General features: G+C 36.1%; 1 protein-coding gene across 2 annotated transcripts in view; it reads left to right on the top strand.

The window, feature by feature from the left end:
• Window positions 1-22652, top strand: part of klhl4 (kelch-like family member 4) — a 117830-nt gene extending 95178 nt beyond the window's left edge. For both annotated transcript variants that reach the window (XM_066714787.1, XM_066714786.1), the window contains exons 3-11: window positions 1383-1519; window positions 2518-2714; window positions 6871-7083; window positions 9518-9704; window positions 11173-11397; window positions 13493-13655; window positions 16106-16318; window positions 17952-18123; window positions 18557-22652. In XM_066714787.1, the coding sequence (XP_066570884.1) occupies window positions 1383-1519; window positions 2518-2714; window positions 6871-7083; window positions 9518-9704; window positions 11173-11397; window positions 13493-13655; window positions 16106-16318; window positions 17952-18123; window positions 18557-18616 (1567 nt within the window). In that variant the 3' untranslated portion in view covers window positions 18617-22652. The remainder of the gene's footprint in view (window positions 1-1382; window positions 1520-2517; window positions 2715-6870; window positions 7084-9517; window positions 9705-11172; window positions 11398-13492; window positions 13656-16105; window positions 16319-17951; window positions 18124-18556) is intronic.
• Window positions 22653-23018: the final 366 nt, after the last annotated feature.

Here is a 23018-nt window from a genome sequence, read left to right as displayed (position 1 = left end):
CATCCCTCGGTTTCCAAGTTTTAAATAGCCAGCGCGAGCAAACAACAGACAGCCCGTTGCCTTTGAGACCGTGTGCGGAAAGATCAAAGCAAGTCACTTTTGTAACATATACAAAACAGTTGTCTTCATAAATTAAAGTGTACAGTCATTTTCCTGTGTATGCCTGCTATCTTGTACTTATTATAATCCTTTATTGTTGGGGGGAAAGAACAAGTATTATTTTAAACCTTTCTTCAGGAAAGATTTACCCTGCTGTAAATATCTTATTATTTATCTAGCTAAACCAGTCTGTTCAGAACTGATAGACCGCTTTCCTGACACTTACTGTCTGAAAACAACAGGTCAGCGATGAATACTTGTTGGATGTAATAGCGTAGAATCAAACATTTTTACCCGAAGGAGATAAACTAACCTTTCTTCTGTAGCTAAAATTATTGTTTTTTTTTTTAGACGCTACATAAATAAATAAACACCTCTGAAATGAGTATATTTTGATCTAGCTAGGACAGGATGTTGTTTACAGGAAAGCTTTTTCAAGAATTTGGTCACCATCCTGTGAGGAAACTTCCATGCAGAACCACAGATATACCTCAGGGTATAATAATAAATATTATTATTATTATTATTATTATTATTATTATTATTATTATTAATAGTACAAGGCCTCTTCTTCTCTTGCTTCTTAATCCTTTGAAAAAATGTTGGTAGCGACTCATGTTTAAATACTTTGCATTTTAAAGTGGCTTCAAACTCTATTATAGGCTTTGCCTTATAGTACTGCCTTACTTTCTGAGCCAAATTATACATGGTTCCAGCCAAGAAACATCTGAAAGCACACTTTAAGGCCTCATATTCACAGATGCAGGCTCATCAGTTTCTAAGTCACACTGAAAATCACAATTCATATTGATGATGAAAGTCTATCTGGTAGGGGCACCTGCTTTCCCTTCCACTAAAAACCTTGAAATGACTGAAGCTCTTCAACATTTGTGTTATGAAGTGTTTACCACAGTACAGTACAGTGTCATTTTATTCAAATTGTAATTTGTTTTTTAAAAACTGGTTTTGCATCGTCCTTACGGTCTCTGATACTGTGAAGTAAAAACAATCATGAAACAGACCCTAGCAATAATAAAACCATGGAACATCTAAACAAAACCGAATGCTGTCCTGCGCTTCATTAATCTGTGGGAATTCTCAAGACAGCAAACATAACTCCCTCTATTGATTTAGTGCAGAAGAATGCTGTATTTTATTATTAATTTTAGTATTATTATTTGTAGTATATATTGATTTTAACAGAAGACAGCTGGCGACTGCACTGAAAACATGTCCCCAGAAAAAAACTAACAAACTTTCTTCCCAAAAAACGTGTTTCGCAGGCTGGTGCTGAGCGCAGTGTCCGATTACTTTGCTGCGATGTTCACCAATGACGTACGTGAAGCCAAACAGGAGGAGATTAAAATGGAGGGCGTGGATCCAGATGCTCTGAAGTCTTTGGTTCATTACGCGTACACTGGTGAGTGCTCATGAAAAAATACCAAATAAAACATTCATCCACCCCTGGAAACAATTAAACCTGAGCAATAAGGGGAAGTAACATTTTATATTTGAAAGCATAAGTCTAATTGGCATAAGTAGCTAAAATAAGTGTCACCTCTTTTAACTAGTGCAGAGGAAGTCCTGATTTAACTATGACCGTATTAAAACACACGCATGAAATACACAGACTGTGCGCAGTAAATCGTGCTCGTATAAACAAAGCGATATAATAAAAAAATCTGGTACTAATTTTATTGGGCCTTCTCTAACTCGCACACAACTAATTAATTTTCAGAGTGTGTACAGCTACAAATTAATTTCCACAATCTTTATCCCAGTAGCATTTTTCCTTTCCTTTCCTTTCATCCTCTCATTTGGAGAATACAAATTGGCTTAATGGTCAGTTGTGCACTTCATTCAATCTCCCCACATCCAGCTTTGAAAAACAACATGACTTGATGATGCGTTTGTGCTACTATGCACGTTGTGGTACAGACCTTTAAGAATGTCTTAAATGCTCTCCGTATCTCCTGTCCAGATACCAAATCTGATTTGAAGAACTTGACTGAATATTCTGTTCATATAGTTCATTGATAGTCATCATTCCCAACCTAGATCTTTAGAAATAATATTTTTCTCAAGTAAATATTTGTGAAGTCTTTTGTCTTTAAAAAATGGTTGTGCCTTGGACCTCATATGCATGTAGAATGTCTGTTCTCGAGGAGTATGCATCCAACTAAACTCATGTCTTCTCAGGAAACAGAAAATCTCATTTAGAAAGATATTTTCTTGTGAAACAGTAGATATGGCCTCCAGATAAAACATTGCTCAGCGCGTTTTAAATGGCATTTTTAAAATGAAATTCGCACTTCTCGCTTGGTCAGTGAACTCTGTCATTGTGAAAGCTAACTGTGTGTCTTAATACGTATTTTGTAAAAGCCACACCAATATTTCTCTTTCGGCTTGAATATCTAGGTGTCCTGGAGCTGAAGGAAGAGACCATCGAGAGCCTCCTGGCCGCGGCCTGTCTCCTGCAGCTCTCCCAAGTGATTGACGTGTGCTGCAACTTTCTCATGAAGCAACTGCATCCCTCTAACTGCTTGGGGATTCGCTCGTTCGCGGATGCGCAGGGATGCATGGATCTACTGAATGTGGCTCACAGTTACACAATGGTAAAAGTCAATACATGCCAATAGAGGAGTGATTTATTATGCGCAGACCCTATTCTTACTTTAATTTCCATTCTCTCCTCACTGAGGTCTAAACAAATGCAGATTTTTAAATCAGATTATTATTATCATGAAAATCATTATCTTCAAATTTGTGACACAATCGTAAAAGTACTTTTGTGAACTATCAAATTGAGGACTAAATATAACAAGCTTACTTGCTCTAACAAACTTCAACAATATTCAATTTCTGACATTTTGCCTAATTGGTATTTTACATAGAACATGAAATTATCCTTTGTTATTGAAGGAGGCTTAATTTTAGTTTCACACCAGTGTGTTTGTCAGAGAATTTGTCTTTAAACTTCAACTGATTAAACCCAATATTTGCCAAAAACAAACAAAGTAATGAATGTGGACCATTACCATTAACCGTTACCATTACCGTTAGTTATATTCTCTAACAGAAGTACTTGCGAGGACAATTAGTATTCCTCGACTTAATAATGAACTAGAGATCAGAGTATCAGGCTATGCAAATGTACAAGGAAGTAATGTGCATGTAGTTTGAATGAATTAAAACAGTTCTAAAATATGAATCATAAATACAGTAATTTGTATTCTTGCTGATATTCATGTGGGCCGATGGACTGTCAGTCACTCATTCTTTGCTCACACCGTACTCTTACTTCATTCCCTCTTCATTGAGGTCAGGCTTCAGTTTAAACACATTTGTCCTGGTTTGTGTGTCCTGACCCATAAAACAGGCTGAAAATAACACAAGATCGGGATTGGATCTCAACCCGCTTTTGAATCAAATTATAATAGACTGCTTATTAATAAACATATTCAAGACAGTTACTGTAAATAAGCCTCCAAACTGAAACTGCTGTGCCCAGTGACAGATAAGTGATAAATACGATTGTTTGCTGAATCAACGCTTTTCAGAATTCAATTTTTTTAAATTTTCTAATTGACCTTTAGAAAAAGGTGTTAAGCACGGTGACCTTTTTTGTATTCAGATAGAGAGATTATATGATCAGTTTCCAGACACACTTACAAGGGGTTGCAAAAGCTCAGTGCCATGCAAAAGAACAAGGAAACAAGCAGAGCTGTCATGCTGCATGCAAGCACTGATTTGAAAGATGACACAGAACTAAACGTGAGGAAAAAACAAAGGACACAGCTGCTATCTCTTAAAGGACATCTGGTCGGGCTGTTTACATTGGATAACAGTGGCCATCAACAGTTTAAAGGTTAATCCAATCAGAGGACACAAACAGGGAAACTTCCTGTTCAGTGACTTCAATCACGAATGCAGAAGCTTAACAATTTCCTGTCCCAGTATCTACTGTATTCAGATTAAACTTGCTATTTTGAAAAATGTTACCACCCCCCCCCACAATTAGGATCAAAACCATCCTAACAGCCCGTTCCTCATTTTCCAAGCATGGACAGGCTGATTATCTAACCCAAACTGTTCTGTTCGCTCCATGCATTTAATAAAATAATCACTGCACTACTACTACACTGACACAAGTATGTTCCAGTTGGTCTAATAATAATGGAATTGTATTCATGATCCTTTTAATTTTTGTAATATGTACATAACGTCTTAGCAGGAAATGGTATGAGGGAAATGGTATGAAAATAATATAATCGAATTGGGAAAAAACAACCCTATAAATGTTGTATAAATGTATAAATTGATTTCAACACAAAAAAGGTCTCTTAAAATGATAATACAGTGATATAAATTGAGTCATATAACTTGGTTCATTTGAAAGCATCACACTTCTTTCTATGTCATTTGTTTTTATTGTATTTTATTTTTAGATGTATCCCTGGAAGTGTTTTTCCTGTTTTCAAGAGAGAATGAGAGGATACTTATTAGCAGAGGTCACAGCCTAGTCCTAGCACGTAGCGAGAGCATTGGCCTGCAGACTATTCAAGTGCGGGCAACAGACTCTGCAATTCGCATGCAAACCTTTGGTCTCAACCATTTCGATTCCTTCTGTTTATTCTATTTTCCATTTCATTTCCCTTTTTTGGTAATGAGCTGAAGAGGTCTGCCTTTCTCATTTCTATCCTTTATCTCTATACTGTCACCTATTTCCGATGTTATGGCAGCTTGACTGTGCAAATACATTTTCCTTTTTTATATGAAAGCTTTCATTTCAATATAGAAATGCATGAATCCATTAGATGCAGCACCTTGATATGGTCGAACATGGGCGCAGGATGCATTCTGTATTTAAATTTCTGGATCTTCATTTTAAAGAGATTCTGTGTTTAAATGCAGAATGAATCCACCTTTGGTTAAACAAGCAATACTCTGGGCTGGGCTTCATGCCATGTGCGATCCATTTTAATTTAGATTGGTTTGTAACCTTATCCTTGGGAATAGAACTTTTCTTTACATTGTGCATATGTTCAAATTATCCATAATCAGTATTTTTTAAAAGGTGAAAATGGGGAATACTGATTTAAGGGATTGAGTTTACATCTTATAACTTTTTATTAATGTAAATTGTGAGAAACAGAACAGGAAAACAGATGGACTTCCATTAATTGTTATGTGTTGCACGTTTTATGCTAATTGATGAATTGGTAACACTTTACAAGTACCCCTTATCAGACATTAACTAATATGTTAGTTAACATGATCAAACTAGTAACTAATGCATCAACAAGTCATTAAATATAATTAATTATTTAACATGAATAAGCCCTGATTATGTTTAGTAAAAATATCATTTTTTTTCCTTTATGTTAACAAAGGTATTTCATGTTATTTCGTAAGATCACTACATTCGTCGTGGAAAATCTGGTGACTATTCTGACAACTCTTACGATTAACAAACATCTAAATATGCCACCCTTGAAATGAGTCGTGTTTATTCATGTTAACAAAGTCATTTGTTCACGTTAGTTACTGCTCCCAAATATTCAGACATGAAGAAAGATAAACCAATACATGTAATGTATTCATGCAGTCGATAATTCAGTAGTTACCATTACCAAATTACTTTTCATGACTTGTTGATGCATTAGTTACTGGTTTGTTCATGTTAACTGACATTAGTTAATGTCTGATAAGGGGTACTTATTATGAAGTCTTACCGATGAATTTGTAAGGGTGTCTTAAAATTATGTGGTTGTTTGGATTAGACATTGTTTAAGTGAAACCCCATTAGATCAATGTATGGAACGTAATTCATTAAGATGTTCCTTTGCAAAGCCCCGAAAGGCTGAGATCATGATAGATTCAGCAGCAACACTGTAATTTGGTACAGATTGAAGTGATCAATAATACACGTGTATTTCTTAGTTGTGAGTTAGCATGCGCCAGCGTTTGATCTTAAATGAATTACATGCATCACGAAGATCCATCCTCTGCAATAAATCACTGCACAAGTGAAGGGAACAAGGGTAAAGTCCACCTAATGGCTGTGCCATTTATTATTGCGTATATAGCAAAGCAAATCTTTAAAACCAAAAGCTCAGTTTCAAAACCGTTTGATTCCTGGTGGAAGCAGAATACAAAAAGAGAACCAAATACACTTCCATAAGAAAATACTCAACACATTGAATAATGTTTTATAATTTAGTTAGAAGCATGAATGTCACCTGTTTCTCTTATGCTGGGTTGGACAGTCAGATGTTCCTTATTGAACATAGAGAGTCTATTGGAATATTTAGAGTGTTTTGTATTGTGTTGTTTTTTATTATTTGCATTGCACTTGTTTGCACAATGTAAAAGTCAAATGTGATGATGTTCTTGAATCTCAGGAAAAACTAAATATATTTGCAAGAGATAGATCCCATTTTTTATATTATTATTTGACATTGAATTAGCATCATGTCCACTTTAGGTACTGAATTGTGCCTTTGCCGACCACAGCTCAGTACAGGGAACCAGAACTAAAACCCAAACCCATAAACAAATGGCAGCTTAGTTTCCCTGCTAGAATCTCCCTTTCATACAAAACATTAGTCTTATGTCCCCTAGGAGGGAGAAAGTCTAGCCTCATTTGGATTCAGGCCAGTGTGTTCGGAGAGGTTTTTTCTCCCCCTTCGTTTTATACATGATTGGATTGATGTGTCAAAATAATGTCTTAATTAATGAAAACATTTTTTTTCCCCTCTTGTGTTGCAGGAACACTTCCTAGAGGTTATTCAAAACCAGGAGTTCCTCCTCCTCCCTAGTGCCGAGATTGTGAAGCTATTGGCAAGTGATGACATTAATGTGCCGGATGAGGAGACTATATTCCAGGCTCTGATGATGTGGGTGAGACACGATGTGCAGAGTCGACAGCAGGACCTGGGGCTCCTGCTCTCGTACATCAGACTGCCTCTTCTGCCTCCGCAGGTGAGCCCTGCATCAGAGTCTGCTTCATTTAGGGGGGAAATGTTGAGGCCAACCAATCAAAGACCACTAATATAATAATAATCATATATTAAGAACATCTACAGTATTTTTATTTTTTTATTTTTTTGAACATCTTCAATACCTTCAACAAATCCACAAATTGAATGATATGTCTATTTAAGTGCTGTGTTTTTCCCTGTTGTCAGACAGCTAAATGTTTTAAAACACCTTTAAACAAAATGCTTTTGTCTGTTTCTGTTATTTAGGATGCTGGGATATTAATATTGTTTAAAATATGAGGGAAAGGCTTTATACATTTCAATAACTACATTCTTAATTACCCCCTTTAACTTTGGTCAGGTTTTTCAGCAACACTTTATATTACATTGTCATTAATAAATGATTAGTAAATACTTTATAAAACAGTTAGGAACTATTTCTAAATGATCAACAAACCTTTATAATATATCATTTATAATGTATCTAAAAAGTAAAAATTAAAAGAAAATTGTGTTCTGGGAGCCTGCCAGAACACTATTTTGTTTCAAAACTTTATTATAAATGATAAATCATGATCAATATACAAGCTAATATAAAGTGTAACCAATTTTTCTTTCTTCAACTATTTCAGCAACAACAGATTCTATTTGTAGTGGATTAATACTGCTGTAGGCTACATTTACACTTTACAAGTTTTAGCTAATTAATTTGATGACATAAACTATAATTTACGATTAATGGTTTAAATTTAGTATTATTTTGTAGACATCGCACTGCATTAGTGTGCACTGCACAGTTCAGCAGAAAAAAATAACATTCTGTAAAACACATCACACTTAATAAGGATTGCACAGAGAATATTAATAGAAGAAACAAGTCTCAGTTTCTTGCTTCCATACGAGAAAATTATTCTGAAACCAACTGGTGCAAACTTTAATACTTATCTTGTTCATTTTAAAGATATTCTGTTTTGCTGGTGAAAGCAGAAAATTAATAATAAATATAAACCTGTAAAAGCTGAGACTGCATCTCCTGTAATTAGTTTGTAGCGTGTATTATCTTGCTTTTAATATCATAACGACAATTACTAGTCACCCACCACCAGGTTCGAGTCCTATAAAGCTGACTTAAACATGATTTCACTAATTTTATGTTGCTAAAATCCAATTTGCGTATTCATTTCTGCTGTTACAATAACACACTTCTTACAGATTTAAATTTTCAGTAGTAGGCAAGCTAAGCCATTTGATATTTTTTTTGGCTACATTTGTTCTGTCATTACTTCTATGGTCAACAAGATGGACGAGTCACTTCTATTGGCAGTCTAGAACAAATGCCTCAGGATTTTTATTAATTTTCCTTAATCACTTTAACGATGGAATTATTCCACCTTCCGTGAACAATATATCTGATTTGATGTAGTCTGGATCATTTGCGCTGTCCCCATCTTCAATAATGAAGTTGAAGTAGAGAGATTTCTTTGCCGAAAGAAATGCAAAATATTACTGTCAAACTCAATACAATCCACTTTCATATCTCTGTGAGACAGAGTGGAAAAGAAGTGGATGGTTTCAAATAGCTTTCAACGTGTTCCCATTGGGAGTAGCGTCATAAGAGCCAAGCCAAACCTCAGCTGATTTTGATTCATATCACACGAGCTGAAGACTGGTGCATGTGCATCATATGGAGCTTAACTCTGCACGCCAGCATGCTTCACTAATAAAACAGACAATGTTTTGCCTAACAGATAGATGCAATAACAGAGTTCAACATGCTCCTGACTCAAATGTTATTCAGGTTGTGGGTGGATCACAATATCCCTCACAAGGCTGCTAGTTCAATTGTGCTGCCTGAAGCCTCCGAGACTTGAATGTGGGTGATAATGAAATTCAATCTTCTGAAGGTCTTGATAGATGCAGTAATAGCGTGTTTCATGCATGTGGGATTTTCCCTCCACACTTATAACATTGCATGAAAAGGTGTTTTTTCTCAGTCTTCAAGTTTTGAGCATGTGGTGGGGTGGCGAAGGACTCTCTCATCCAAGAGCTATCTGGGGTTACGTGGTTTCAATATTTTTGACCTTATAATTTCTAAAAAGGTAAAAATGATTAAACTAATAAATCTCCTCATAAGACTTTGTACTGCATAGATAATGCCTCACATTGCACCATACCACTTGACACCCATGGACAAATATGGTGTAAATCACACACTATTGAATATGCATTGCCATAACACCTCTCCCTCCGCTGCCTGTAACATATCTTTAAGGAACAGCTATGTTTCCTTCGATTTAAATAAGCCTGAACAAATGAAATTGAAGTGCAGAGCTTTCACATTTAAATACAGAGTACATAAAAACTAACCCATATTTTGTTATTATAACACATATTATTATTATTATTATTATTATTATTATTATTATACATTTTAGCTTCTTGCTGACCTGGAAAACAATAAGATGTTTGCTGATGATCTGGAATGTCAGAAGCTTCTTATGGAGGCCATGAAATACCATCTGTTGCCAGAGCGAAGACCAATGCTACAAAGTCCAAGAACCAAGCCAAGGAAGTCTACTGTAGGCGCACTGTATGCAGTAGGAGGCATGGATGCCACTAAAGGTAAGCTCAGCAAAAAGTATTTATAGCTTTATATGATTTGACAAACCAGCCAATCACAGGGCAGCATTTCTAAACATTCCTGTACCTCTAATCTTGTGTATACATGTCATCCTGTTCAGAGAACGATCAGTAGTTAAGGACACTTCAGTGCTAGCGAGTTTCCCAGGATGCATATTTGTTGTTAATAAATAGTTTTGTAATGTTTAAATAGCACAAAAAATCAACATAGCTCAGCTACTGTAGGTCAGTTACAGCAAATCCTGGAGCAAACCATTTATGGATGGGGAGGGGGGGTTGCTTTAATCTTTTTAATCACTGTAAAGATATTTGTGTGTCTAATCCTAATATGTGTGATTGATAAGACGTTAATGAGTCATTTGAAAGGTGTCTCTTCTTGTGACACGAGATGGGATTTTGTGCAGTTTGTGCAGCACACGATGACATCTCTTATACAATCAGGGGCGTTGCAAGGGGGTAGGCATCCTAGGCAATTGCCTGGGGCCCCGGGCTGAGGGGGGGCCCCCAAATGGGAACCCCCCCCGCTCTCAGGGCAGACTAATATACAGTATATGTATGTAGTTTTATATTCATTACTTTTCTACCTTTTTTTCAAATATATGTCTAGCCTCCTACCATATATATGGAAATAATTCTGTATAATAATGTGGTCTCTGCTTTCCCATGTATATTTTTCTGATAGGAAGAAAACTTAATGGAACAATTCATTGCAGCCCTATTCCTTCTAAATGTCATCCAAATGAGCTAATTACTTTCAACCAAAACAATTTTCACTTCCATAGTCACACATTCACTTAAGATATTCTGTATATCACACTTGGTGAACTGAGTTACAGTACATGACATAAATGAAACATGAGGCATTACAAACCTAGGAAAAAAAAGTTCTGGAAAAGGCAGAAATTTACCATCTGCCAAGAAATTATAAAGGAGAAAACTTGCTGGTGGTGACATTCCCGTTCCAATAATGTTTGAAAGAGCTATTCCCTGGTCTACAAAATAATATTTTAAAGTATAAGCCTTTTTATGAAAAGAGACATTTCAAGGATGATAGAGACTCATATATTTTGCTACTTAAACTCTGTTGGACAAAAGAATGAAAGACAGTATGTTTATAAGGTGAAATCATTTGGGAAATTGAATGTGAAATTGAAATTGACATGGCCTATTTTATTAAAGAGGCCGCCTCATTGTTTAAACCAGTTTGTTTTAGAGCTCAGCTTCTTCATTTATCTGCAAGTCATGCTTTTTGCTTCACCGTATTGAACCTGCCAGTAGTTAATGTTTAGTTCAACATTGTGAATAATAATGAGTTCATGCATTTTGTCAAATGTAAAACTTAAAAATGTAGATGAGTTTTCAAACTATACAGAGGCATTTCTCATCAGCACAAACACTAGCCACTAGACACTAGCATTGAGGTTTAACCTCTCTCTTCTTTGTTCCACAGGTGCCACAACAATTGAAAAATATGACCTCCGTACAAATACTTGGATTCAAGTTGGCACCATGAATGGCAGAAGGCTACAGTTTGGGGTATCTGTGATTGACAACAAGCTTTATGTGGTTGGAGGCAGAGATGGTCTGAAGACATCAAACATGGTGGAATGTTACAATCCAGTCACCAAAGTCTGGACCACAATGCCACCGATGTCAACACACAGGCATGGGTTAGGTATGTTTTTCCATTGAAAGATAACAGTGAAGAGCATTATCAGAGAGTTCAGGCCTGGTTGAATAGCTCTTTATGTGGCTACAATGTATACAATGAAAAAAGGAAATACTTTGTATTCTGCATGTTGAGTTTTATAGTCTTCCACTCTGATGACTTCCGCCATTGCTGTTTTTTTGGAGTCGGAGCAGGCATACTGTAGGTGATTATGTCGGTTTCCAAGCAAAGATGCATGATAGAGCAGATGATCCTGTTTAATTAAAACATGTATCATATGAGTTACTTATTGTGATTATTGTGACTTTGAATATAATTTGTTTCTTACTGAAGGAGAAAATGTAATGTCTCTAGGAAATTATACTTAAATTATACAATCAATACGGAAACAGGATGCTTGCCTCAGGATGACTTTTGTTTTAATAACAAAGATGAATTATTCCTATTTCCAGTTTATCTAATCCATTTACAATACAAGAACATCAAGATTACCGGTGCATAATGCTCTTAATTTGCAAATTTTTGCAGGGAATTACATTAGTAGTTCACAAAGTAATAACCGTTTATTAATCGGCTCTAAATGCAGATTAACAAAATCTTTACCCTTCAGAATTACTGTGGAAATTATCTCAGTGTTACCATCCATATGACTGGAAAACTTTGGTATCGTTCTGGACTCTTAGCTTTCATTTGCTCTGTATCTGACTTCTTTAATAAGAACCGTGCCAGATGCTGAATTTAGATTTTTCATTGAGAGGAAGGATGCAGACGTGTTAAACTGTGCCTTTATAAATTCCCAGCCTAAATATAGCGCTTTAATAAATCTCAATCTGTTTGCTAGGATGGTGAAGCTATATGATCTTTGAATATAAAACTCTATTTTGCTTGCACAGAAGGCACTTTTCAGTGTGGCAATGTGGCAGAAGAGTCTTAATTAATGTTCAGGTATACTTACGCCTGGAGAGAGAATAGCAGCTAAAGAAACTCTGGGTTGATTGAATGCTGGTCAAATGAGACATGCTGCACTGTATCCATGCAACAATTGCTTGTAAATTTGATTGTAAATCGCTATATTTATTGCATAAGGAGATGTTCTTATTCTCGCTGGAAGCATGCACAATCAATATGAATTATTAAGTTTCTGCTGCTTTCTGTTATTTTGAGGTGCATGATGGCATTGTGACTTCGTTTCCAAATTACGCTTCTCAACAATGAGCCACACTTACTAGCAAGATATAGGAAAGCCCAGCACTTCTCTATAGCTTATTTCCATTCCTCTGATGTTGGTGTTGCCATCCTGTGACAGATTTTGACAGCACATCCATAAAACAGAAGGAACCTGTTTTCAGTACAGCAACAGGCATTACAGGGAGGCCCTTTGCATTTTTAATATATTTTCCTGTAATTCAGGAGGCGTGCTGTAATAGTTCGGGGTCTGGGGACCGCCTCAGCCTCCAGAATCCTTTTGATATTTGGATGAGTTGCGGTACAGTCTGGTCCTCTATTTATTTAATGAATATCAGGTGGTGTTTAATTGTATCCGACTTCTTTAGAATACATTCAAATCTGGTAGGATTTCAGACAGATATATATATAATGCATGCTTGTGGAACTTATTTCACCATATACCATAATATTCAATAATATATATTCAATAATATATACAAACTGCTAATTAATACTGTAACACTGTAATCCATTTGCAGCCCAAATGCATTTTTGTGGAAACAGAAGTACAAATCACCCACAAATGACAGTTCAAATGTGAAATCTTATACGGTGCTGTTTACGAAAGAGCAGTCACACTAGATAAACACATTACCCATTAAGTACTTTTGTGCTATGGTTGGTTTTGAAAAAAACAGCCTTCCTATTTTAACAGACCATGCTAGTATCAGACAGTCCCTATATTTATCTTTGTTTGCAGGATGTAATGATGAAAGAGATGCATGTGAAATATGCTAGTGTGGCGCCTCGTTTTGTTTGTGTAATTAAAACTATTTTGAGCTCCTGGGCCAGTGGATCGACTTCTTTGTGCCGGAATAGGCAATCCCCTGTACAAGACACAACAACAACACTGTCTGGGTTATATTCTGTTCAGGACTTGCTGTTCTTGAAGGACCAATGTATGCCGTTGGAGGGCATGATGGATGGAGTTACCTGAACACTGTGGAGAGGTGGGATCCCCAGGCGCGACAGTGGAATTATGTCGCTAGCATGTCAACGCCAAGAAGCACTGTGGGAGTTACGGCACTGAACGGCAAGTAAGTGAGCAGACTGGCTGGAGAAAAGGATTCGGAGCCCTTCCACCAGTTTGTAATGGGTTTTGTGTAAATGTTACCAAGATAGATGTACCACATCTAAATTATAAACACCGGCCCAAAGAGTTAGCTAGATATTAACTCAAGCTGGCAATATAATTTGTCGGTACTTGTGTGGTTTGCAGGCAGTCGGGTTGTTTTGTGAATGTGAACTGGGTATTGATATAATGTACTGCTGTATTACCAGTTTTTTTAATGAAAAAGTGAGTGGATATATATTTATATATATATTGCTCCAAATTTAAATGAGAATTCCTATTAGGAAAGACTGTATTCATTCAGAATAATGAATCTAAGGTTAAATAGCATATATGTGTGCAGGGTCTAACAAGAAATTACAATTATTAATCAGTATTAGCTTTTGCATATTAGGTAGACTTAAATGCAACATTAATTTGCAGGAGCAGCGCATTTCTACCAATTGCTGTCAATGCTGTTTCTAGAAAAAGATACTGGGAAGTGTTTTTTTTAATTTATTTTTTTGCATTCCAGTGTGGCTAAATCTTTCATCTTGAAATTATGTGATTGTAGTGCTGGTGTTCACTATTGAAAATTAAGGCTCAGAAAAAAAGTGTGAAACCTTGAGTTCAAGAGTTTTGGCTTTAATTGCCAGCATAGCTGTTAGTGAGAAAAATAAGTATAGTGAAACAAGATCAATAGAACTGAGGATCAGAGTGTGGAGAACCGACACGAGTAAGAAACCCGGGCCATGATTGCAAGGGCCTTGTGCACTGTGTCTTCAGATTATTTATTTATATCACAAATTGAACCAGAGATATTACTTGGCAGGACCACAAAAGTAGTCTCAATTTCATGGCAGGGCCCCGAGTCTCTTTTAACCTAAGCCCCAAACTTGATAGCATCAGCTGCCTTGGGTTTACAATCTCAATTCTTGTTGTCGGTGCTATTGTGGCCTCTCACTTGTAGCTTTCAAATTAAGTGCCACATCCATTGCTTTTCTAGTAGAATCCTCTTCGTAAAAGGAAATGGGCTAAGAGAACAGCAGGCATCAGATGTCTGGGTTGAAAATGACTTTGAAAGGTCCGTGTCCATTGTTGTCCCAGAAACAGATGGGAAGAGTGCTGTTTATTTTGTCTCACGACTGAGAAGAGTTTGCGTTTGTTTGAGAAGAGGCTCTGGGGTTTAAAGGATATCTTCATCGACTGACAACTCTTAAAGCTTTTTGCTTCCAGGTCATGATAGGTCCACGTGCAAGATGTTTCCTCTTTTCAGACTTCCCTTGCTGTCCTCTGGGAATGCATTTCACACGGGTCAGCAATAAACCGTGCCTGGATGAGACCACCGAGATAAAAGATGCTTTAAAAAGACACCATTGATGTTGGCGTATGAAAAGCGCTGTACTTAACAATAACAAATAACATGATAGAGAATAGGGTTTCTGGCTAATTTAAAGGCTTCAAATGTAGCCATATGCTTAAATAATTTAAAACATTTAACTTCAAAGTACATGGGAAATGTATCTGAGATAGGACCATTGTAAAGGTTAAATGTATTTTTAAATGTATACTTCCTTGATTAAGCTTATCTCATTGAAGCATCAATATTTGGAATATAATAAGCACACTGTAACACTTTACAATAATGGGCACCAATTAAAATGAGTTCATGTGGGAATATCCCACAGAAATAATATATGACTGCCTCATGCACTTCCACTAAGTATATTCTGATGTATAAACCATAACCCCAAACCTATACTGTACCTGACTATTCATGTTATTACTGTGTTATTCATATTCATTAAGAAGTGCTGCTCATTATAATAAACTGAACACATCAATGATGTCAAATGGTTATATTATTATTATGTGTAGTAGTAGTCATATTATAACTATTATTTTATTGTCTATTGTTAGACATTATGTATGGATTGCAAAATATATGTGGTTATGGTCAGTAGCAAGTATTTTTTATGTTTGAATACAAATGTAGTAGTAGTAGTAGTAGTTGCCCACTGGTTATACATGCAAGCAGCTGTATGAATAAGTGTGAATTTGAAGACACTGCTACTGGCTAGGGGCGATATTTTGGCGATTCTACTCACCTAGAAGATCACAAATGGACACTCTGGAGAGGACAGTAAAGGGTGATCACTAGCCATTGCCACGGACTAAGAACAGCCTAAAGAAAATAGGAGTAGTGTGCAGTGCAAGGGGAATGCTATTTTTAAACCAATTTAGATTATAACACATTTTAATGTACTGACATGATGAAATTCAACACAGATGTATGGGAAAATGCAGTACTATTAATTTCCATGTCTCACCCTTATTTTGTAACACAACCAAACCAAGGATGATCATAGAAAAACAGGCAGGACGTCTTTATAATTTCAAATAGTCATTGCGTTCTTCGTCTTGTCGTTCTTCCAGGTTGTTTGCGGTCGGGGGGCGCGACGGCAGCTCCTGCCTGAGGTCGATGGAGTGCTTCGACCCTCACACCAACAAGTGGAGCATGTGTGCACCCATGACAAAGCGAAGGGGAGGGGTGGGGGTGGCCACCTACAACGGGTTTCTGTATGCGGTCGGAGGCCACGATGCTCCGGCTTCAAACCACTGCTCCCGACTCTCTGACTGTGTGGAAAGGTAATTCCCAGTCTGGCTGCCACTTTATTCAACCAGTGGAGTTTTACACTGCAAACCCCCAGACTGCATACTCATAATTGTATTACTGATTTGCATTTCTGCCCTTCTTTTCTTTCTTGGAAGACGCCATTACTCCCCTGACAGTGTTTCATTTTTTTCCTAAAGCGACATCTATTTCTGCACTTCTTTTAATAACTGTTGTAGGGAACTGAACACAAACAATAACTCAGTCTATATGCGCTTTAATTCCAGCTTTAAAGTTAGAATCCCAGGTGTAATCAAATATAAACAGGCCCATCACACATACAATGTAGGAAACTCAGAAAGCACATCCTATTAGCTCAACGAATAGGATCACATCAGAAAACAAAAGGACAATACATCAAGTATCAACCCCAATCCCAAAACCACACGTAAGTATTTAATTGCCTTTCAACTAGGCGTGATTATTGTTAACAAACAAAACAATGATCACAAGAAACAAAAAAGTCCCCAAAGATCCTCTTCCTAACAAAGTGCAGTCAATTGAGCAACCATCCAACACAACAACAAAAACAAACTTGGTTGTAATAACTCTCTCCTTGGCGTATTGACCTGTCTCCAACCTGTTTTATCTGTAATGTTTCTGCCACCCAGTGATCGTTGAAGAGAAATCTAAAATAAACACTCCACCGATCCACAGAAGAAGGAAAAAAAGTCAATGTAAATGATGCATCATTCCAATACATCAGTAGGATGCAAATGCAATTCCCCAACCTGCTGTGTTGAGGTTTTTCAGCGAATACTCCAGGGGTTTATTAGGGCAACTATCACCCTTTCTGTATTTTACACACACTACGTCCATATCCAAATTAAATGTGATACAACTTTCACAATCTTTATCTAGGAATTGTAAATAGATTATCTAGCCTTAGAAGGTGCCCACTGCATTCCCTTCTCAGAATTACAGCTACATAAATATCGATTGTATTTGAACCATATATATTTAAGCATAAAAGTGTATTTCCAGATACAAGTACAGCATACTGGCAATCCAATATTACCTTTTATGTCTTGATTACTCTGGTGTACATATGGCATCATCATTAGCTTCTGCTGCTACATGTGTATCTGTAGCTATAAAGCTCTGCAAGCATGCCCTCTCCTGGGAGAAATCTGATTCACATAAGAGAATGGGCAGAAGGCATTTGTGGTTTCAGATGCCATCTTGTGGCAAAGAAGAAGAATGTATTAATGAGATGAAAATATAATTATTCCTCATATATACAGATGATGAATATAAAAATGATTAATCCTCCAGCTCTTTGTACTTTAATGATGGTATAAAATCTATAATTGTTTGCCTTTCCTATGAGCTGCAAAGATATTTATTTTGTCAGGTGAGATCTTGATTTGAGACATTTTGACATTTAGTCCACTCTCTGTATATTGCTGCTCCACCATTTATTGAAAACAAAATTTAAATCCATAGTCCTAGTATTTCATCATATTTGTACTAGTTTCAAATCTATGATGACAGTTCACTTTAATTGATCTTTATATTAATGCATTTTATTAAACATCTCTCATGCTAACATGTCTCTTAACTGAATTCTCCCAATGTTCATAACGGTTTTATCAACCATTGTTGCAGGTATGACCCCAAAACAGACACATGGACCACTGTTGCACCCCTAAGTGTCCCCAGAGACGCAGTGGGAGTGTGCCTGTTGGGAGACAAACTGTACGCAGTTGGGGGTTATGATGGGCAAACCTATTTAAACAGCGTTGAATCCTATGATGCCCAGAACAACGAGTGGACTGAGGTAATCTTTCAAAACCTATTGATACAACTTAATAACTTATATAACTTAAACACAGGTACTGTCAATCTATCTTTGTGTGTGTGTATATAACATATCATGGCCCCAGGGGGTCTGAGACATCCCAGGGACCTCTATTTAGTACTTCTAATCAAGTACAAAAACCTGAAATTAAAGTAAAATTTTGAAATAAAATAAAATAACTTTGGGCAGTTAAAACTAAAGGTCTTAAATTAAACAGAACAGCCAGATACAAACTAAAACAAAGCACCAATGCATCCTCAACACCAAAGCTACAACTAAATTAAGGAGAAGCTCAGTCTTATATGGCTGGTGGTGTGTATATGGGGTGTCTGATTGGCAGGCTTGAGCAGTGCTTAGGTAATCTTGATGTGCCTGTGAGGTATTAACCCTTTCAATGCCTTTGTCACTGCAGGAGGTGCCTCTCAATATTGGAAGGGCAGGTGCATGTGTTGTTGTTGTCAAGTTGCCTTGAACGACTGGAGTGTCTGGGACCAGAAGACTCGATAGGCAATGAGAATATATTCAACAACAACAACAACAACAAAAACACATCACGTTTGCCATGACAAAGCTGAGATTTGAGCAAATGTCAAGGGAAACCTGTGAATTACATTCCATAACAGAAACCCCAGCTTCTCTCAGATCTGTGAATCTGACCAAATCTCATCTGTGCTTAGTTCACTTTAATATCTTAGTATTTCCCCTGAATAATGAACTTGTACGTGTAAAAATTATTTTGAGTGGAGCTGACATTTTAAAACATGAAATCAATCAATAACGTGAAAGCAAAACAAAGCAAAACAGACACACTCAGTATGTATACTATTATTTTATACTAAAGAAATATCATATTCATTGCCTTCATCAGTCTGATGTATCTTTACGTTTTGGTTTTCACTATTAGTGGCTGATAGAGTCGGATGTATAAAGATACAGAGATAAAATTTAAGCAAATAGACACATGCATTGAACCCTCACCACGAGCTGGCGTTCTGCCTGCTGTTTCTGACGCAGCTCCAGCCCGGACCAGACCTGGTCAAGTCACCGCTAAACCAGTCACCAGTTGGCAGTACTAATAAGGCATCATGACAGATATCATTCCTTAATTGCCATAACTTAGAGAGCAAGTGTCGCTAGTAAACAAAATACAGCTTTATCAGTATATCTGATCCCCAAGTACTGACCACCAGTGACTATGGCATAGGAGAAGCACCAAGAATCCCACTTTGGATCTAATAAAGGAAGGAAAAAGTTCAGTAAGGTTTGGTAGACAGTACATCTTATGTTTCCTACAATTTACAATGGTTGTGTAAAATGATGGTTACCAATTCATTAACATTGCTTATATGAACTGTGCATTATGCTGCATTAATTATATAAAGGTTATTTTAGTCTTTTAAAGGTGTTTTATGAACTTGTTTCGTACTTTTTATGGTGACCAGATATGAAGGTCACGAGTTTCAAACGGCCCGATCACCCCATCTGTGCGATCAAGATGCAGACCGTACAAAACCATGTCACCAAAAAGTCAATTTTCAATTAGTTTTTTGTTGTTATTTTACAGGCATATTAAGTTGTGGCAATTAAAGTATGACACTCTTTCTTACTAGTGTTATCATTTTGTACTGATTTATCAGTGACTTCAAACACCAGGTCTCCTGCAGGCTTACTTGAAAAATAATGTGCAGACTCCCAGCAGGAGGATTCAGAGTGCTGGGGAAAATAAATAAGAAAAAGTGTTCATACAGTGCATAATCAAGGTCAGCCACCTTGACACAGAGTCTCAGAGTCCTGGGAAGTGCGATGCTTTTGTCAGAGGCTGGTCAAGGACAGCCGACATGCGCTCAGCAAGGGTCATATTTTTCTATCTCTTGCACAGGGGTATTGTGCTAGGGCACCTTCATCAATAAATAAGGAACCCAACTTAATTAGAATCCCTCCTGGTGAATCCTGAGGACACCAAGAGGGCATCACATTAAAAAAACAATCAGTCAAACAATACTGTACAGGTTATGGTTCAAATACAGAGGTTTACACTGTACGGCATTTCTGATATTGAAGTAATCTTTCAATGAATTTGATAAAACAAATCTAAATTGTGCTTATTTTCACAAAACCAGACTGGTATTATTCACAAGCCTGGTATGTCTAATTCTGAAAAACTAAATAGACAGGAAATTATAACTGTCCGTAGGTAACAGGTGTTAAAGGAAGAATGTTATTCCAAACTAATTTAATCACTTTGGGGGAGATGTCCTGATGCTATAAATATGTACATAAAAACTATTTAGAAATGTTTAAGGCCCTAGAAATGTAAAAGAAACAAATACTTATTTTTGAATATAATACTAAATTGCATTATAGGAATGCCTGCAACAATGTTAGCAGTGTAACTATTGGCATCACTGACAATCTGCAAAAACAATTTAAAAAGAGAACAATCGCAGAGCATGCCAGACCAAGACACAACTGCCTGGACAGGGCTCTGAAAAAACAAATGCCTGTCCAAAAGAAATTATTACTCCTCTAAAATATATAAATAATCATGATAATTCGTAGACAGCATTTCGAGCCAGTTTCATGATAAGGATCAAGATGTACATGTGCATGTTTATAAATGATTGTAAATGGGACGATTCTGTGGGAAAATGCCCTTTTTATTTATCTTTTTGCAGAAATTTCATTCCCAGCCCAGAAGTAAAATAACAGAAACATATTTATTTTTATAATGAAGAACTCAATTGAATTATTAGAATGGAACTTGACTAACTAAATAAAAACACATAGCCAATGCAGCATTATATCAAATGTGCAGAAACAGGTTATTGTCCAGTCAAATCACTTTTTAGAAAACATTTCAGTTTTCATACCCTGTTTAATTTTAATTTCATTCATTTAGTTTTACAGTCTACTGTTTTTGTTTGTTTGTATGGTTTCTTTGTTAGGCTTTGTTTTTGTTAGAAACATAATGTTCACAATGAACATATTACATGTAAACGCCTTGCAGCCGATACATTAGAAACAAGCAACCTACTGAATTAGTGTAGCATTTCCAAAACATAGGAAACTTTGCAGAGGCACAGAAAACCCCTGCCCCCTACTGACAATTGCAGGAAAAGCGGCCAGGCGATTCATATATGTTAAAGTTTTAGGTTGTTGTTATTATGTGGATATAATACCTGCAGTGATGCTAGTAACAACATGATAATCTAAAGTGGGAAATGAAGGTACATTTGGTGAAGTAAGTAAAAATGTTGTACCAAAGAGTTACTGATGAGTGAGGATAAGAGAACCTTTATTATTCTTCACCATTTTTACATTTTGTCAAGGTAGGTTTATTTGGTATTCCATTTCTCTTTGCCACACATTATTCAATGAAGGTTGCAAACGTTTCTTTCACTTGTGAATTTTCTGCTTTCAAAAAATGTAAATGCGTGGAATGGTTTTTTATTCTTGAACATAAGCGCTTTCAAGAAACACTGTGAATACTTTAAATGATGTGCTTACTGCAGAAATACTGAGAAATATTTTTTGTCTGACAGAAATGACTCTTGATTTCACTTCATACACTTTAATAAAACCATACTGAGAGCAATGCTCGTATACACATCGCTTCTGAAAACAGCTTCTTTTTACACAAAGGATGGGAAATGTTTAACCTGACTGGAAACTTTTGTAAAAATGAACAGGTCTTGTTTTTACAGCATAATTAACATAGATTGTTTCTGACGACACAGAACACAATGTTTGGTTAAAGCTGTTTTCAAAGTAATGTATCACAGCTATGAGCTGAATCACACCAAAGTCATTAACACATAAGTGTCAGAATAATAGTCTTGTATTTCATAGCTAAGTAAGGTTTACACAATAGTGAATATATAAATATATCATATTGATATTTCACATTAATGTAAAGTTATTTGAGAGTCTGCCAACAACAACAGCAGTCATGTATATAATCACATTCCTAAATTGCTTGAAACTGGTGTACTATAATATTGATAACTTTTTTTCTTTTTTATTAGGCATGCTACCATGGTTTACATTTGTTTATATCTGTATCATATTTTCGTTGTTAATCTCACTGAATGATACTGCTTGTCACTTAAAAAAATGTAATATTCTTATTCTGGGTGTTACATATCACATGTGCCAACTTTGTCATTTTACTGCCAAGATTAAAGCCTGTTTATATGGATTGGACAGCTGCTGATATTTTTTGCAAGACTGGTTTAACTGGAATTCATTTTGGTTTGGATTTAGTAATGCAGGACAATAGATGTCATTAATTTAATATGACTTTAAGAAGCTGTGTAGCGGCTCATGTCCTTTGACAAATTTGACTTGGGCTTTAATACAATGTCTGATGAAGTGATGTTCTGAAACAGCCAGTAAATAAATCAAGGGTATTTATACTTTGAATGCTGAATTGCTTTAGGAATTTGGGTCTTTTTTTGTATTTTCTATGGCATGCAAATCTAGAAATAAATTTTCTTTATTCTCTAGAACACTGTTGTTGATTCTTATATTTATTTATACACTCTGACACATACATACATATATAGATGTTTAATACTTTAAAGTACCTTTTTGGTGAATTATTGTTTCTCAGAATTCACTGCTCACATTTTAGCAAAAATGTATATGAATAAATACACACAAATATGACAAATCATAGTTATTTCAAAGCTGAAACCACGCTGCCAATTCTCTCATTAGCACATATTGAAAAATCGAGTCATGAAGTTTGTTTCAGCTCAAACAAAATAACAAAATGTTCAATGCATTTAGATTGTTTTTGTATGTATATAGTGCATTTTTTTAACATAATACTGAAAATGCATTGCTAAGCTAAAACAAGTAAACAATAAAAA

Source organism: Amia ocellicauda, chromosome 10, assembly GCF_036373705.1.
Source record: "Amia ocellicauda isolate fAmiCal2 chromosome 10, fAmiCal2.hap1, whole genome shotgun sequence".
NCBI classification, from domain to species: Eukaryota; Metazoa; Chordata; class Actinopteri; order Amiiformes; family Amiidae; genus Amia; species Amia ocellicauda.
This window is presented reverse-complemented; position numbering and strand designations above follow the sequence as displayed.